The 18,521-nt window shown below is 40.0% G+C and overlaps 1 protein-coding gene across 1 annotated transcript; it reads left to right on the top strand.

Annotated features, from left to right (window-relative positions):
• The first annotated feature begins 4,602 nt into the window (after positions 1-4,602).
• LOC135119043 (uncharacterized) lies at positions 4,603-12,036 on the top strand. Its single transcript, XM_064042445.1, is given in 2 exon segments — positions 4,603-8,455; positions 8,458-12,036. Coding segments are annotated over 2 exon segments (5,637 nt in total). The 5' UTR covers positions 4,603-5,568; the 3' UTR covers positions 11,208-12,036.
• The last annotated feature ends 6,485 nt before the right edge of the window (positions 12,037-18,521 follow it).

Below are 18,521 nucleotides of genomic sequence, written 5' to 3'. Positions count from 1 at the left end.
ACTTACGCCCCATACGTAATCATTTTCCAAATTGGTTGACTAGGTCCAGAGATTTCCACAAAGTCACAAACTTTACTTCTTTCATTTAAATATAAATGGTCACACCTGAGAGACGACGGCAGATAGAAGAGTATGGAAGGAGAAAACATAATAACGACCCCAAATAAAATTGGGAGAAGGGCAGGGGGATGATGATGATGATAAATGGCCACATATACATATACCTACACACAATACACCTACGAGATGAATAGTATTTTGACAATTCTATATTGCCCACGCAGACGAAGTCGCGGGCAACAGCTAGTAAATAATAAAAATACCTGCCTTTATTACTTAGAAATTACTTTTTCATCTCAAGTTTTGGCTTCAGAAACATAAATCTAGAAACTTGTAGCTTTCAACATTGTTCTTTTGACCTGTGTTAAGAAAACGACCTGAAAAAACTTTCATGAACACTAAAATCTGGGGTCTTTACTTTGAGCGAAAAAAATAAACTTATTTTTACGATGAAACTTAGGCTTAACTTAGAAACTAAATAGACGATGTTATGTGCTTTTAAATAGGCAAGTAATGAGCTTAGCAGCTTAATATGTGTTTATAGTTTAAAAAACGAAGCTTAATCGGTACTTTTCTTAATATGAATCCATTAGAAGAACTTATCTATGTAATGACTGAATTAACTGAACTCAAATTATCAAAAAAAAACCTGAAGGCTGCAAAAGACAGAAGAAAATGCGTCTAACAATCGACTTTATATTATTCACGTATACGAGAGTAACTTCATTCGTTGTAACGTTGGTGAAGTCGGCCGTACATTCACGGAGTATTGAGTAAATGGAGTGCTATTGGTACGAAAATAACTCTTAAAGAATAGTTTTGTTTCAATTTTGCGACTGCTTTTGATTTGCTTTTTAAATTATAGACTATAATAATAAATGTGCTTAAATTCTAGTTTAAATTAAAAGATACATCTAAATTATTTAATTTCATTAGTAATCGCATCTAATCAATGTCTGATAGGTCCAAATATGACAAATATTTTTCCAATAATAATATTATAAACGCGAAAGTTTGTATGTATAGATGTATGGATGTTTGTTACTCTTTCACGCAAAAACTACTGAATGGATTTTAATGAAACTTTACAATAATATAGCTTATACATCAGAATAACACATAGGCTACAATTTGTAAACATATTGTTCGAAATACTAAACCTGTGCAGACGAAGTCGCGGGCACCAGCTAGTGACAAATATTTTTCCAATGTCAATAACTTAAGCATTCCTAAAAGCTTACTATTTTACTATTAAAATACATTACAGTTTTATAAGCACCTAATAACAAAAAAATTTACGACAAACTTTTATTTACAGAAACATTATCATTTACTACTTCTCCATGTGCAAAAACAAGGGGATGGTCACGTCTCACAGTGCGTGGTTCGAAAGAATATTCAGTCAGGATCACGTACGAGCTCCGTTAGGGCCGCTAGTCCGACAATCGGCTCCAATTTCTAGTAATGACTGCGCGGCCAACAAGTTTGTGTCATGTAACTTGGAGCGTGATTATCTTTTCATTCTACCGGCGATTTGAGGGCTCTGTGTTACGTACTTGGGAGTTTTTGTTGGGTTGTCTCATGTTATTGACTTGTAATAGATACAGAATATGTGCCATATAAATAAAGGTGCACTCAAAAAAGTGCCGATAAAACACTTCTTACGGTGGGTTGCACCATTTAGTCTGACAACCAGTCTTATCAAGGATTTGGGTTGTCGGAGAAACTGGGTTGAAAAGGTCAGATAGGTAGTCGCTTATTGTGAAAGTGGTATTCAGCTGCATCCGGTGAGACTGGAAGCTGAACCCAACATGATTGGGAAAAGGCTCGGGAGATGATGATGGGTTGCACCATTTAACTACATATAACGATAACCGAACAGTTTGGAGTTATTAATCGCCGATTTGACTAAAAGTACACGGCTAGTTATGGTTTAATTATTAGAGTTATCAAGTGGAGCTCACCCTTTAAATCCTTTTAAAACGCAGTTTTCTTTCTCCCATAAAAATAAGACATCAAAATCAGCCTACCAGGAGATAAGAAAACGAAGATGATACGTGCAATAAATTACATAAGCCTCTAACTACAAAATATGTCAGCAATTTTGTCGGACGCATGATATTTCAAACATCTAGCCCGGCTGTCTGCGTCCATTAATCACACAACGGACCCGATATGCTGCAATTAAGCGAAGCCAGGCTGTGAAGCATAGTTCATTGACTTTACAAGCCTTGTAGAACTACGGTCAACCTTTTGAGGTTCAAGTTTCGGAAATAATACGTTATACCTCCACTGTTATTATGATAGCCTGGTAGGTTTGGTTGTGTTGACCGTTACCTGGTATGACAAACAGACAAGTTTATAATTACAATATTCAGCAACTTTGATTTTTGATCTGGAAGCAAATAGCATCGATATATTAAAATTAAATATCCCGATGAAAACAATTTAATTTCAGACATCCCGGGGTATATTAAAAACTGTCAGTTGCAGAACGGATATAATCATATGGCATGTCAAAATCATGTAGTATATTTTTTGAAGCTCGTGCATAACCAATCTAAACAGGATCTTAAGCAATCCGATTGAGAAATAAAGTGGAAACATCACAGTTCCCTGACAGTTGGAAATGGCTGACAGGCCCTCAGGCATTTTGTCAAACAAAGGGATGGACTTAATCCAAGCACGGTTCTAAAAGACTAAGGAATTCATTTATCAGAACTGATTCGAAATCTAATTCCGAAATTGTGAAAGTTGGAAGGAATTTCTCGACAACATCAGAAATACGTTGAAAAATTTAGTAATTCATTTTTGTATAGTATCCAAAAATAACACAAATGGTCTACCAATCCGATACCACGATTATTTACAACCGATTCGTTCTTCCGTATCTGCGGAGCGTGACAATCTGTAAATTAACCACAAATACCAAAACGTGGAATATTTCTGGTGAAAAACAAACCATCACTGTGAGTAATATTTTTAATCGCGTGCCTTTATTTATTTTACATAGTCTATGTTGTATAATCCTTTCTAATATGAATGCGAATTTGTAACTGAGAACTCATACATACAAATAGGTTTATCAGACCAACCATCTTCCTACCCAATGTTCTCGACAAAAAACAGCATAAAACGCCATAAATGGTATAAATTACTATTTTTGTTCGTCTGTAAATCACAGTTTGGCGCAATGAATAGTAAATTTCCCCCTCACAGATGCTATTTACATAAAATACCACTTAAACCCGTTAACTAGATTTATGTTCGTACGGACAGACAATGTTTTGTTAGTAGATGTTTCTTGGATATTAAATTATAGGCAAGCTGAAATATTTCGGGGAAAATACGAAAAATGTAAACGGTATAAATGACTGGCTGAGTTGATAAGCGGCCAAGAATGAGCTTCCACAATATTACAAGACGTATAACAGATATGCGTTTTATTTGACTACACGAATAAGTTTTGGTATGAAATGTGATCATGCAGTCTTGTTTTGGAAAAATAATGTGTTTTATACTGTTGACCATTATTATTACACCTTAATTTAAAAAAAAAAAACTGAACACTTGGTCTAAAAGCGATACAGCCAAAAAATGGCCTACAAAACTAAATATATAATTTTGGCCGCTTAAAAGCCCTTACAAAGTGAGTGTGGCTTTACATTTCATATTTAATCTACCAGCTAAGATATTAATATCCTCTCAGTAAACACGGGCTATAAAAAACAACTACACATATTTGAGTATAAATATTGCAAAGAATACGTTGAGCGTATTCAGGAAAGAGTTGGTATCCAGACTGACAGGCGGAAATTACGTCTGTAAGCAAAGCCTGGCGAGAGAACAATATGAGCTGATTATGTAGCTAGATACAGTAGATCTCCTGTAAGCTATGCTATCTTAGTAGGTTTGGGATTAGCAGAAGATTAAATTATAGGATGATATTATCACAACTATGAAAGTTTGTCGAAACAAAAACATGTTCATACTATTTGTTATAAACCTTGAAGAGTTTGTTAGTATGTTTATTTGCTTGCTTGAAAACTTTAATCTCAGGAACCATCGGTATACTTTGAAAGAATCTTCTAGTGTTAGTTAGCTGTCCATTAGAAGGGCTAAAATTTACTCTTTATCTGGGTCCGTGAAGTAATTCTAAGCGGACATTCAAGGCTGTTATGTCATCATCAACTCTCTATTATGAACATGGAGCACACATCCACGACAGCAAATGACAGCAGGAAGCCAGGAAATGAGTTGCACTGGCCACCAGTTAATGAGGTGGATGACATAATTGAATCATGTCAAATATTTTGACGTGATTTAGTTTAAATAAGCTATATTATGAGGATATTACGGAAATAAAAATGGGCAACTTCATCTACGTCAAAAATAAATAAGCGAATTTAGAGGAAAGCACCCGCTTTCCACATAAACTATATCCCGATCAATTTTCCCTTCAAATATCAAGTTTGGTGAAAGTAAATGACAGGCGGTCGACACCGCTTACTCAACATCGAGATTAAACATTTGTCGGCGACGATGAATAAGTGTAAAAGTGATAACTAAGTGATAATCAATGTTTAAGTTTTTTAAGGTTTTATGATAGTTAGTATGTCTGTAGTTAATTAAAAGCTATTTTCTGTTGTTGTTTTTAATTCCTTTAAAGTTTAAGACTAAAATTGTAACATAGTTAAGCGTATCTAAGTACTAATTTTAAGTGTAACTTGTATGCCCTAGTTTAAGGATTAACGTTTTCAATAAAAAACAGATATTGCTATTGTTTTAATTATAAAGATAGAATACTAAGGTTGCATAATTAAAATAGTCAGTACAAATAAGGTTGTTAAGTACTAAGTTTTGTATTTGTAAATAAATATAAGTGAGATGCCTATCTTATGCAACCTAGAAAAAACCCTAGAAATAGATTCAAATAGTAAGTCTAGGGTATTGGTACTTTGAATTCTAGTTTCCCTTTTGGCCACGAGCGGCGCTAGTAGGATGATCGACAAATTAAACCGAATGTTATCGAAACCTTACCTTAACGAGAGCCGTTTGAGTTTTTTAAAGTTTTCTAATTAAAAAGGGATGTTTTTAAGGGTGAATTTTTTGTATAATATAAGGGAAATCGGGTTGCATAGGATAGGCATAGCTGGAACGTTATAAGTATGCCAAATCACCTAAAAACTGCCCAAGAAAGATTCCCATACATAGGGCACGGGAACGCCCCTCGCTCCCATTGGCTGTCGCATCGGCCATATTGTGAACTACTTACCCGCGCTCTAGCGTATATAATGAGGGCATATTTTGGTGATCGGGCAGTCCGAATCCAGCAGCGCTCCAGTTAACAAGAAGAATAAAGGAAGAATTAACCCTGAATAGTGTTATTGTCTGCACCCTGCCTTGTTGAAGAGCGTCCCCGCCAGCAGCCCTATTCGGCACCACACCAATTATACAGTCCACACCCTTCAGCTGGTCCTTCGCGAGCCGGATAGGGTGAAGATCAAGATGCCTTCGACAAGATCAAGTTCTGCGCAGTCCAAGACCACCGGGGAAAGTTCTACGTCAACAGACTGGAGCATGAATACGCCAAGTGAAACCGCAAGTTCGTCGATAGCAAGTAGATCGACGCTTACAAAGAGAACGCCGTCGCCGCACAAACGAACGCCGTTACCTCAAGCAAAGGGTGTTGTTGGAAAGGATTCATCAGCGGGGGAAGGGAGCCGCCCCCCTCCGCCATCAAGGATAAGCGAAGAATCGGATCCCGTACATGAAGTAGGAAGCCACCCCACGTCCCAGAACCCGGAGAGAAGCGTCGCAGTGAAGGCTCGTCCACAAGACTCAAGCATTCCGCCGTCTAGTGTCAGCGCGTCAGTTGAAGGAAACCCGCAAGCTAAGAAGCCGACCCGCGATATAGACACGACGTCCAGCCGCTCGTCTCAAAGAAAGAAGGCAGAAGCACAAGCAAGGATGGCGGTGGCACTACGGGAATTAGAAGTAGCTGAGGCCCGCGCAAGGGTAGCTCGAGCTGAGCTGGACATCGCCGTCGCCGAGTCCGACGAGGAAGATGGAGCTGGTGAAGAGTTGTACGAGCAAACCCATGAAGTGGAGAATTGGTTCATCGAGACCAGCGCCGGGCCCAGCAAGAAGAAGAGACCAACCGATTCTAAAGAAGAAAGAAGCGATATCCACCAACTGGCTGAAGCAATACGCAAGCTGTCTGAAAACTCACGTGACGTCACCGCGCCGAAGTACATCGAACTCCCTCACTTCAACGGATCCTGTGAAGAGTGGTTGGCATTCAGAAGATCATTCGAAGATACAGCCGCCTCATTCAGCAACGCACAGAACTTAGCGCGCCTAAGAAGAGCTATACAAGGGAAAGCGAAAGAAGCTGTTCAGAGCCTGCTATTCACCGCTGAAAATCCACGCGAAGTAATTAAGGGATTGGAGTCAAGATTTGGAAGACCTGGAGCGCTAGCATTATCAGAGCTGGAGAAGCTGAAGAATATGTCAAGAGTGAGCGAAAACCCAAGTGATATCTGCGTGTTTGCAAGTCGCGTGAAGAACGCTATAGAAACAATCAAGGCGTTGAAGAAACCGCAGTACCTCAGCTCGCCTGAAACATTGAAAGCCATAGTGGAGAAGATGCCGCCTTCTATGAAGTTTCGCTGGTTTGCCTATCACAGAAGCAGAAGAGATGAAGACCTTCAAGAACTATTACTTGTTGAAGCGTTCCTAGAAATTGAAGCAGACATGTGTGGGGACTTCGCTCCGCCTGAAGCGTTATCAGAATACAAGAAGGGTTTCAGAAGGCCGGTGAATGTGACACAAGACACGTCGCAAGACAAATATAAGAAGTCGTGTCCAGCTTGTGAGGGTGAACACTATGCAACAGAATGCAAGAAGTTCAAAGAAGCGGATATAAATGAGAAATGGGACATCGTCAAGAAAGCAAGAATCTGTTTTAAGTGTTTACGATTCAAGCACTCAAGAATCAACTGCAAGGCGCCTGTGTGTAAGCAGTGTGGAAGATGGCATCATACTCTCCTGCACTCGGACGAGCCGCCTGTACCAGTACAGAAATCAAGTGACGAAAACAAAGGGAAACAAACATATGAAGAGAAGGTTTCTTCAGTAAACAGTACCAAGTCAGAAGAGAGAGCATATTTGAAGATTGTTCCGGTGCATCTCTACGGGCCTAAAGGACAAGTACGTGTACTGGCGTTACTGGATGAAGGATCAACTGTCACGCTCCTGGACGAGGCAATAGCAGAGACGATTGGAGCTGAAGGAAGTCGCGAAGCTCTGTCTATTGAAACAGTGGGCGGAAGAGTTATAAGGAAAGATAGTTCTCAGAAGATTCAACTGAAGATAAGAGGAGCCCACAGAAGAGATAAGAAGTCCATCACAGTTAGAACAATTGACGACTTGAGGCTGTGTGAACAAGGAATCAGTAAGAGCACCGTAGAGAGCTGCCCGCATCTGAAGGCAATCGAAGAGCAGTTACTCTACACGGCAGAGCGGCCAAGGTTGTTGATTGGGCAAGACAATTGGGCACTTATCGTCACAAGAAGATTGAAGAAGGGCAAGCCAGCTGAACCCGTGGCCTCTCTCACTGACTTAGGGTGGGTGCTGCACGGCTGTGAAACTGGCACGAACACTGTAGTCAACTTCGTACATTATGGAAGAGCGACGACAGAATCAGAAGACATAGAAGAAGTAGTAAGGCAACATTTCCAGCTAGAATCACTGGGTATCCAGAACCGACTGCCATCAAACGACAGCGACAGAAGAGCCTTAGAAACTTTAGAAAAAACGACGAAACGTTTAGCAAGCGGGCAATTCGAAACAGGCCTCTTGTGGAAGAAAGAAGACGAGCACCTGCCTAACAACTACAAGCAAGCCATTCGTCGTCTAATCAGCATTGAAAGGAAGCTGGACAAAGATAAGGAAGTCAAAGAGTATTACGAGAAGCAAATCCAGAGCATGGTTGAAAATGGATACGCAGAGAAAGCGCCAGAGACGTCAACTGAAGGAAGAACTTTCTACTTGCCCCACTTCGCAGTTGTGCACCCTGTCAAGCGGAAGCCAAGAATAGTGTTTGACGCGGCAGCCAAGTACGAAGGGAAAAGCCTCAACGACGCCTTGCTAGCAGGCCCGGATCTACTTCAATCACTGTTTGGAGTGCTGCTACGCTTCAGAGAAGGCCCAGTGGCTGTCATGGCCGACATCCAAGACATGTTTCTTCGAGTCAAAGTGAGGGAAGGCGACCGAGACAGTCTAAGGTTCCTGTGGCGAGGAAGCCGAAGAACAAGCAAACCCGACGAGTACAGAATGTCGTCGATTATATTCGGGGCAGCGTCATCGCCCGCAACTGCGATATATGTGATGAACAAAACGCGGAAGACTTCAAGGCAACTCACCCAGAAGCTGTGAAAGCTATAAGCAGGAATCACTATATGGATGATTACCTACAGAGCTTCGCGTCGATTGAAGAAGCTAAGAAGATATCAAGAGAAGTTAAAGAGATACATTCTCGAGCGAGTTTTCACTTAAAAGGCTGGGCGAGCAACGACATAAGGGTATTATCAGAAATTGAAGACACGAACAAAGGAGAATCACTGCTGCTTACAAAGGAAGAAAAAACTCTGGGACTGAGGTGGCTTGTGAAAGAAGATAAGTTGGCGTTCAACGTTGGTCTGCGCAACACACCGAAGGAATTATTAGAAAATACAAGAGCGCCTACGAAGCGTGAAGTCACAAGTGCCGTGATGTCAACATTCGATCCGCTAGGCTTCGCGGCGCCTGTGCTAATACAAGGAAAGAAATTAATTCAAGACATATGGAGAACGAAGGTTGACTGGGACGAGAAGATTAACGAAAAACAAAGAAAAATGTGGTCAAGGTACTTAGAAGAGGTGCTGGCATTAACAGAACTTCAGATACCGAGATGTATCTCGCCACGCTGCGGTGAAGGGCAGCTACACACGTTCACGGACGCTAGCGAAGAGGCTTACGCGGCGGTTGCTTACTGGAGGACAGTTGAACCCTGCGGGAAAGTGCACGTCTCCATGGTCGCAGGCAAAGCAAGAGTATCGCCGACAAAACCAGTGTCGATTCCACGATTAGAGTTGCAAGCCGCCCTGCTTGGCAGTAGACTAGCAGCTAGTATCGAGGAAGAAATGAGCCTGCAAGTATCAAGAAAATTCTACTGGACTGACTCTAGCACCGTGTTACTGTGGATCAAGGCGGAGCCAAGGAAATTTAAAACCTTCGTGGCTAACCGGCTCGCAGAAATCGAAGAAAACACTAAGCCGGAGGACTGGAGATGGGTGCCCACTAAAGAGAACCCGGCGGACGACGCTACAAGGGGAACGCCGGCCGAGTTCAGTCACAAATCAAGATGGTTCCAAGGCCCCGCGTTTCTTCGACAAACAGAACAAGAGTGGCCTCTACACGATTTCAAGTCTGCGGGCAAATTACCGGAGGAAAAAAGCAAGGAGCAAGTGGTGGCTGCAGCAACAGAAGGGAAGGCCTTAATTGATTTACAAAGGTTTTCAAGCTGGGAGCGACTACTGCGCGTCACGGCCAGAGTGGTCACCTTCGCATACCTCTTATTGAAGAAGACCCGTAAAGCAGCCACTACTGCCGTGCGCAAAGAAGACGAGCCTTGGCGACCGCAGAGAAGAGCACAGAAGGACAAGAAGCGAACCCCCAATCAACCAGCCATCACCAAGTCTAAGAAACCTCTACACGCACCTATAGAGCAACAACACATAAGGAAGGCCGAAGAGATTCTAATAAGGATAAGTCAAGTCGATAGTTTTGCAACAGAAATAAGAAGTTTGAAAAAAGAAAAACCCCTCGAAAATGCAAGTAAACTTAAGAAAATCGACGTGTACATCGATGATGACGATATCATTAAGTTAAGAAGCAGGACGATGAAGTTTCGCGGCGAAGAACGAAGGAAAATGAACCCTATTATATTAGACGGAAAACACAGAATTGCGCAGCTCATCATTCAACATTATCATAAGAAGTTTCTTCACGGCAACACTGCTACAGTCATGAACGAAGTGCGACAAAAGTATTGGATCTTCGGTTTAAGGGCCGCAGTAAAGGCAGTGTCACATGGCTGCCAGTGGTGCAGAACAAGGAAGAGTGTCCCCGCGATACCTCCGACGGGCGACCTACCGAGCGAGCGACTACAACACCATCAGTTCCCGTTCACTTGCACTGCAGTCGATTACTTCGGGCCCATGCAAGTCACCGTTGGCAGAAGGGTTGAGAAGCGGTGGGGGGCATTGTTTACATGCCTTACCACGCGAGCCGTTCACCTGGAGCTGGCCCCCTCTCTAAGTGCCAGCTCTATGATAATGGCGTTGCGACGGATGACCGCGAGAAGAGGAACGCCGAGTACGATTTTTAGTGACAACGGTACTAACTTCGTTGGCGCGAACAAAGAGCTAGAGGCGGCCGCACAAGAAAAAGGAATCAAGTGGAAATTTATCCCCCCCGGCAGCCCAAACATGGGGGGCGCCTGGGAGAGACTCGTGCGGTCAGTGAAGACGGCCCTGGCTGTAGTACTCAATGAAAGAAGCCCGCCTGAAGAAGTGCTTCACACATTAATAACAGAAGTCGAACACATCGTCAACTCAAGACCCCTCACCCCCGTCAGTATGGATCCCGACGACGAAGAGAGTCTGACCCCCAACCATTTCCTGCTTGGAAGATCGTGCGGAGCGATGGCGCCGGGAGAATTCGACGACACAGACTTAATCGGGAAGGCAAACTGGAAAACAGCGCAGAGGCTCGCCGACCATTTCTGGCAGCGGTGGGTGAAAGAGTACCTGCCCCTCATCATGCCACGACGGATAGAGGGTCGCGCCACTAACGACCCTCGAGAAGGCGACATCGTGCTCATAGTCGACTCCACGTTACCTCGCAATACGTGGCCCCGCGGTGAAGTCATTAAAACCTACCCCGGGCCAGACGGCAGAACCCGAGTGATGGACGTAAGGACTACGGGAGGAGTGCTGCGCCGGCCAACGCGTAGAATCATCGTCCTGGTTCCCGCCGCATCGTCGCGCTCCGAGGATGGCGTGCTACGCACCGTGGGGGAGAATGTCGGCGACGATGAATAAGTGTAAAAGTGATAACTAAGTGATAATCAATGTTTAAGTTTTTTAAGGTTTTATGATAGTTAGTATGTCTGTAGTTAATTAAAAGCTATTTTCTGTTGTTGTTTTTAATTCCTTTAAAGTTTAAGACTAAAATTGTAACATAGTTAAGCGTATCTAAGTACTAATTTTAAGTGTAACTTGTATGCCCTAGTTTAAGGATTAACGTTTTCAATAAAAAACAGATATTGCTATTGTTTTAATTATAAAGATAGAATACTAAGGTTGCATAATTAAAATAGTCAGTACAAATAAGGTTGTTAAGTACTAAGTTTTGTATTTGTAAATAAATATAAGTGAGATGCCTATCTTATGCAACCTAGAAAAAACCCTAGAAATAGATTCAAATAGTAAGTCTAGGGTATTGGTACTTTGAATTCTAGTTTCCCTTTTGGCCACGAGCGGCGCTAGTAGGATGATCGACAAATTAAACCGAATGTTATCGAAACCTTACCTTAACGAGAGCCGTTTGAGTTTTTTAAAGTTTTCTAATTAAAAAGGGATGTTTTTAAGGGTGAATTTTTTGTATAATATAAGGGAAATCGGGTTGCATAGGATAGGCATAGCTGGAACGTTATAAGTATGCCAAATCACCTAAAAACTGCCCAAGAAAGATTCCCATACATAGGGCACGGGAACGCCCCTCGCTCCCATTGGCTGTCGCATCGGCCATATTGTGAACTACTTACCCGCGCTCTAGCGTATATAATGAGGGCATATTTTGGTGATCGGGCAGTCCGAATCCAGCAGCGCTCCAGTTAACAAGAAGAATAAAGGAAGAATTAACCCTGAATAGTGTTATTGTCTGCACCCTGCCTTGTTGAAGAGCGTCCCCGCCAGCAGCCCTATTCGGCACCACACCAATTATACAGTCCACACCCTTCAACATTCGTACCTGCATCCTTTGCCCATCACAATTTGACAGGTGTCTGTCTACGTCACTACCTAACTACAGTTTTCATTTATCGACTTGTCAAAAACACAAGCGAAATACTCGTCTCAATTTTTTGTATGGAGCTCGCCTCGTTTGTGCAGTCACTATTACGTTTTTGCTAGGTATCTCGCTCGCAGTGCGGTTTTGATCAATATTTTTTGGAAGTGTATGCGGTGGTGGTATAATAGTTTATGAATTGGTTTGTTTCAGCTACATGGCACTTGAATGTAGAGTAAAATTATCGTTCTGCAAAACTTCCAATGGTATTCACAGGATGACAATTATTAATCTCCATTGAAACATGCACCCCTGGTATTTGCGTGTATAAGTAATTTTTTAGCATACAAATTAAATTAAATTTCATTATTTAAACAAGAAAAAAACATGTAAAAATGAAATGAGCTAAATAAAAAGAATCTCACATAAATAAAATCTTTCACTGAAAGTGGTTTTATCAATCCCACAAAGACGTCTTCAGAAAAACTTTTTACCTATGTCTCCTAAATAAAACGACATCTACTTTTTAGTGTACAATAAATCAGAGAAATTAACAAGGGATGGTCTGCGACGTGAACAGATGGGGTGCCGGGGCCCCGACATCGCCTGTGTTATCAATCACAAGCCCAAATTACGGAGATGTAGCGCTATATGAAATTGGACTGTACACTATCTTTTGCGGTTTTGTATTCAATTACATGTTATTTATTGTGTAGCGTTGTATTTTTGGCGAGACAGGCTGAGTTTTCGGGTATTCAGCAATATTACAAATGTGTCTATCAAAGTACTCAGCAATACCTAACTGATGGAAAACTTATGTGGGATATTATTCCTATTAAAAGACTTTTATTATATAGCCCCTTTCTAGATAAGGTTATATATACGGTGGCGATGTAGTTCCCACAAGACACGAGTGAAACAACTATATTACACATAGATAGGTACTAGGACAGCATGACGATGTAAGAACCACTTTCTCCCGGCGATCCTTTCGTGGAAACAATTGAATAATGTTACCACAAACAATACAGATGTTACGAGCAATATATTTTAACTATATTCTGTAGGTACTAGAAGTCGCAATGTTAAGACGGCTATAACTGTGGCTTCTAGTAAGCAGTTAACTTTGAACGACTCGCGTAAACGAATGAGATGATGTAGATCGAGTTTAACTGTAAGTTTTAAAAAAGAGTACAAGTTAATTTTAACTGGAAATGAATGTGTAAAGGATAAGAATGTTTTTGGACTTCATTATAAAACGATAAAAATATAAATTGCCATAGTGTACTGCACATTGCAACAGTTTATAGAAATGCAATCAACGTAGCAATCTGGACTAGTACTTAAATTTTTTAAATTGAGATTTTTCTTTTGCTGTTATATTTTTTTTAATATTCTTGGTATAAATAGAAAAGGTATCTGAAGCAGAGTTTTGCCACCTTTAAACCGGCAAAAGGAACGTTGCAAACGAATGCGTTTCGAAGCTTCACAGCTAGATGCTACAACTACAAAATTAGTTTGAGAGAAAATCGAAGAAGATGTCGAAGCTAGTTTAGCTAGTTTTAGCAATTAGTCGACTAAAAAATTGCTCAATATAGGGTTTCATCATCTTCTTAGTTATTAGGACATCCACTGTTTCTCCATAGATTTCTAATAGGACCGGTTAAAGGTAGTCTGCATCCAGCGCATATCCACGACCTTTACCAGATCGTCTTATCACCTCGCTGGTAGCCATGATACGCTACGCCGTACGTATTCCTGTGTAAATATTGAACTTTGCAAAAAAGCTTTTATTTACTGTACAGTTGTCTCCAAAAATCCAGGAACTAGCAATTAATAAAACAAGTGGCGATCAGGGTATCACGGAGGGTGTTTGCACAAATACCTCGTGGCGACAATAATATGGCGACCAATATGAACAATATATCATAACGAAGTTGAACTCCGGTCGCTGTGGTTTGTTGCGCTTTGTACTCGCCGCTTCGACGCTCTGTCAAATTAAACGCTGACCATTTTCTGTTTTATACATTTTAATTAGTAGGGGTTATAGTGTTTTGGGTTGCTAATGTTGGTTTAAATAGTGATATTGTGATTGACATTTATTAGGTGGGTTTTTCATCATAAAACAAATACTGAGTCCTCACATATCTCTTCACAATCCAAGAAAATCCTGCTTAGAAGCAAGCCATCAAAAGCATTAAAAATAAAAATTAATATTTTCATAAGCATATCCATTTTTCATTACCATACCCCTGCACCACACGACAGGAAATTAAAGTTTCTCTCAAAAAACCTCGTTAAAGAATCGTCAAAAAACCGCCATCTTGTAAAAATGCGTGCAAAACTAAATGTACAGTGGCAGCATGTTTATCACTCTAATTAGCTAATTACCAACGATTGTGCCGACGAGTTAATTAGGTAAGGTCCCACTGTTAATTAAAAATACTCGACGCATAAACGAAATAATAATGCGACTGGAAGAGTGCGCTCGTGTATGTTTATTCAGTTCATAGAATGTAAGCTTCTTGAGATAGTTGCATGTATCTTATTAATGCTGAGCAGTTTGTTTGTTTGCTTGACTTGCTAATCCTAAAAACTAGTGCTGCAATTTGAAAAATTATTTCAAGGTTTGACAGCCCATTTATCAAGGAAGGCCACCTAGTCATAAACCTACTTTTTTTTTATTCTAGTTATATACCTAAAGTTCTTCAAACCATACAGACTGAATTGTGTTGCTGGGTTGGGAGTTTGTTCCACCACTTTTTCTTCCCATCAAAAACAAAACACAGGAATTGATGAAGTGCCGGCGGGCTGTCTTTCGTAAATATGACCCTGATTATCCTACTTTGAATAAACTACTTTTTATCTTAAAAAATAATAATACGTGTATGTCAAAAACATTGACGCAAGTTACCAAGTGGAGCAAACCGTGGCAATATACAGGGGGTGTGTGCGGTGTCAGCGGCCGGAGATCAAGACACGCCGCCGAGGAAATGAAGCCGACTTACAGACCACGTTATTATACTTCAGTGTCTACACAATGTGCCTGTAAACAGATATAATATAAGGAAAATATCAACGTTTAAGTACAATCGGTCGGTAGCTGAAATTATCGTGATTGCAAAAAATGGACTGTGATTTTCTTTTTTAATTTTCATGAGTTTTATTTTGTTTTTTGAAAAATTATGACGAAAAAAAAAACTAACCTTTGTATATTCAGAATCAACTTTCTCCATTTTTCTAAAAACCTTTTCGGCGGCTTCCCAGATAACTTAGTTCTTATTATAGCACACCTATCATAACGAATCCTTAAAAAATACCTAGTTATCAATTTATATCAAGCATTTTTATTTAAAAGCTCTACAATATCGATGACTAATATCATATTCTATCTCAAAATACCTTCAGATAAACCACACAAATAATAACAGACGAAACAAAAACTCGATACTAAAATAAGAACGACCCACTCATTCCCTAACATCGTCTCACGTCATTAATATATCAGATTACAACAAAAAAACATATTACAAACAAAAGAAACAAATAAAAGCCAAGTTTTGTAAAGTTACCTTGTCTATATATCTTGTCCGTATCGCGAAAGCGACCATTTTCCCTACCACTTTAACATGACCTCCGAAATTTTCCTTGCCCCATACAAATTCTTCGTACGTTTATAAAAGGGGGAGTTCTATAAATACTAGTCGTTAATCATATATTATTCAATATCGTTTCCTCCGTAATGTGCCTTTTCCTATATTTTTGTCGCCGTTAACGTGTAAAGGTGGTGCTTAAAGGTGCGTACACAATTTGATGGGTTTTGTTAATGATCGTTATCGTTTTACGTTGATAATGCTATTTGATATTGTTAGACTAATATTATCCTGTGACTTATTTATTGTTCTGTATGTTATATTCTCTTTTCATACATTAAGGAACTATACTATATTTACCGTAGTATACTAAATCATTTTAGTTTTATACGGACAACACTACCTCTACTGTGAGGACAACACTAAGAGAGAGGCTTGACAGATCAGACGCCCGCCTTTTTGCTTTTGGTATGGGAAATGTATTTTAATTTGAATAAAATATAGTTAAGTGTGGAAATCTGCAGTTTTACTAGATAACAGCTGGCCAAGGAACCGCCTAGCTATTATCAGAAGCGGGACACGAGCACGGAATACGAATACCAAAATGGGGCGAAAACGCCCCACATGCTCACGCCACACCACGACGCAAAATACACGTAAAAGTAAAAGAAGACATGATGATTCCACGGACACATCACTCAGTGATGATGATAACTCAAGTAGTGACAGCCCAAGACCGAAATCGAAGACATCGAAGCGTCCAAGTCGACAACGTCGAACACAATCGAGGGTGTCCAAGCGATTTAGTCGTCGGAGCCAGCAGCATTTCTACACGCCAGAGCTTGTGAATGCTGCCGTTATTGCTGATACCTGTAGAAGTTTAGAAGAGCGAAACCGAAGTATGTCTGCGACCGGACGAGATAGAGCAGCTAACGAACACAGACTTGCGGAACAAACAAATCCTGCGATCGAACGAAATAACTGCTTGAAACGAACATGTTCACGAGAAATGTTAACTGACCCGGCGCCTAAGACTTTGCCAGTAGGCGATCAAGCATCACTTTCCCCGTCGTTGTGCAACAGTCCAACAATGCCAGGCACGTCAGGTACCCAAAACCTCGGGCAACCAGGTAATAATTTACTTATAAATTTGAAAGACTTTTCTCAATTGATACAATCATTTAAACCAAATTTTAATCACAACATGATTCCTGAATTTGATCCATCTATTAAAAATCATCGCATAGATTTTTGGATAACAAAGGTGAGTGAATGTGCGAAAATATATAATTGGAATGAAGCACAAATTGTGCATTATGCCCTCCCAAAACTAGTGGGCAATGCAAAGAAGTGGTACCAAAGCCTACCTACTGTGCTACACAGTTGGGAACAATGGCAAGTGCTCTTACATAAAGCTTTTCCTACTGAAACAAATTATGGTGTTTTATTAACAGACATGCTAGAGCGACGGCTTAAATTTGGTGAGAATTTAGATGAGTATTATTATGAAAAGATTATGCTACTGAATGCATGCAATATCTCTGGTAAAAAGGCAGTAGATTGCATAATTCACGGGATTGATGATAGAACAATTCGTGCAGGTGCATCTTCGGCACGTTTCACGGAAAGTGAGGACTTGCTTAAATTTCTTAAAGATGTATGTAAGGAGCACAAAAACATTTTACGAACATCAAACACACAAAGTAGTAAACAAAACAATAAAACTAATCCTTTAACTAAACAAAATAACTATCCTTCCACATGTTTTAATTGTAGAGAAAGAGGTCATACAGTTAAATATTGTCCGAAACCTCTTATTAAGTGCGAAGAATGCAAACGGTATGGACATAAAGCTAGTGAATGTTATCAAAAGAAAGTCCCTAACAAAAATAGTGAGAAAAGGGTATTAATAATAGATAGTCAAACACCAAATAACTTTAAGTATTATAAACAGGCTATTATTAATAAAATACATGAAATTGAATGTTTTATTGATTTGGGAAGTGACTGCTCACTCATTACTCAAGAGACAGTAAAAAACCTAGGCTTAGTTACAAACACAGATAATTTACCTTCAATATGTGGTGTTGCTAACATTAACATACCACTGTTAGGTAAAACTTCATTTCATATTCGGATAGATACAGTAGAAGCTGACATCATAGCGTATGTTATTGATAATAGACACTTACACTTACCCTTATTGATAGGTCAAAATTTCACAGAATTACCTCAGGTTATAATCACAAAAACTGCGAATTCTTTAAATATTATTTCCCGTATAATTAACCCGGAGTTACCTAACATAGATGCAGAAAACTTAGAAGATAATAAGTTTGAACTATATGTATTATCAGACACTGAGATAAATGGTATTAGTTTATTGGATTGTTACAATTATGACATAAAGGACTGTGACATATACGTTAAGAGTGATCATAGGTACATCAATGGCAGTGAGTATTGTCTACAAGAGGGGGTTTATCAACTAAAAGGTGGTAAATGCAAAATAATTGTTATTAATGTTACTAGTCAATGCTTATATTTTTTGAAAGATCTCGTTATAACACGGGCATATCCAATAGATGTAGGGACTGATCGGGTTTCTTCAGCCTCTGAAAACCAACTAAAGTGTTTGAAAATGTGTGCACGGGAACCTATAAGCGAAAAAGAGATAAATATAAATAATGATCTGACCCATGAACAAAAACAATCCGTTTTTAAATTAATTAATAAATACAGAGAGTGTTTTGC

The sequence above is a fragment of the Helicoverpa armigera genome, chromosome 2, assembly GCF_030705265.1.
Source record: "Helicoverpa armigera isolate CAAS_96S chromosome 2, ASM3070526v1, whole genome shotgun sequence".
NCBI lineage: Eukaryota > Metazoa > Arthropoda > Insecta > Lepidoptera > Noctuidae > Helicoverpa > Helicoverpa armigera.
Note: the sequence above shows the minus strand (reverse complement) of the source record. Positions and strands in the feature narration are given on the sequence as shown.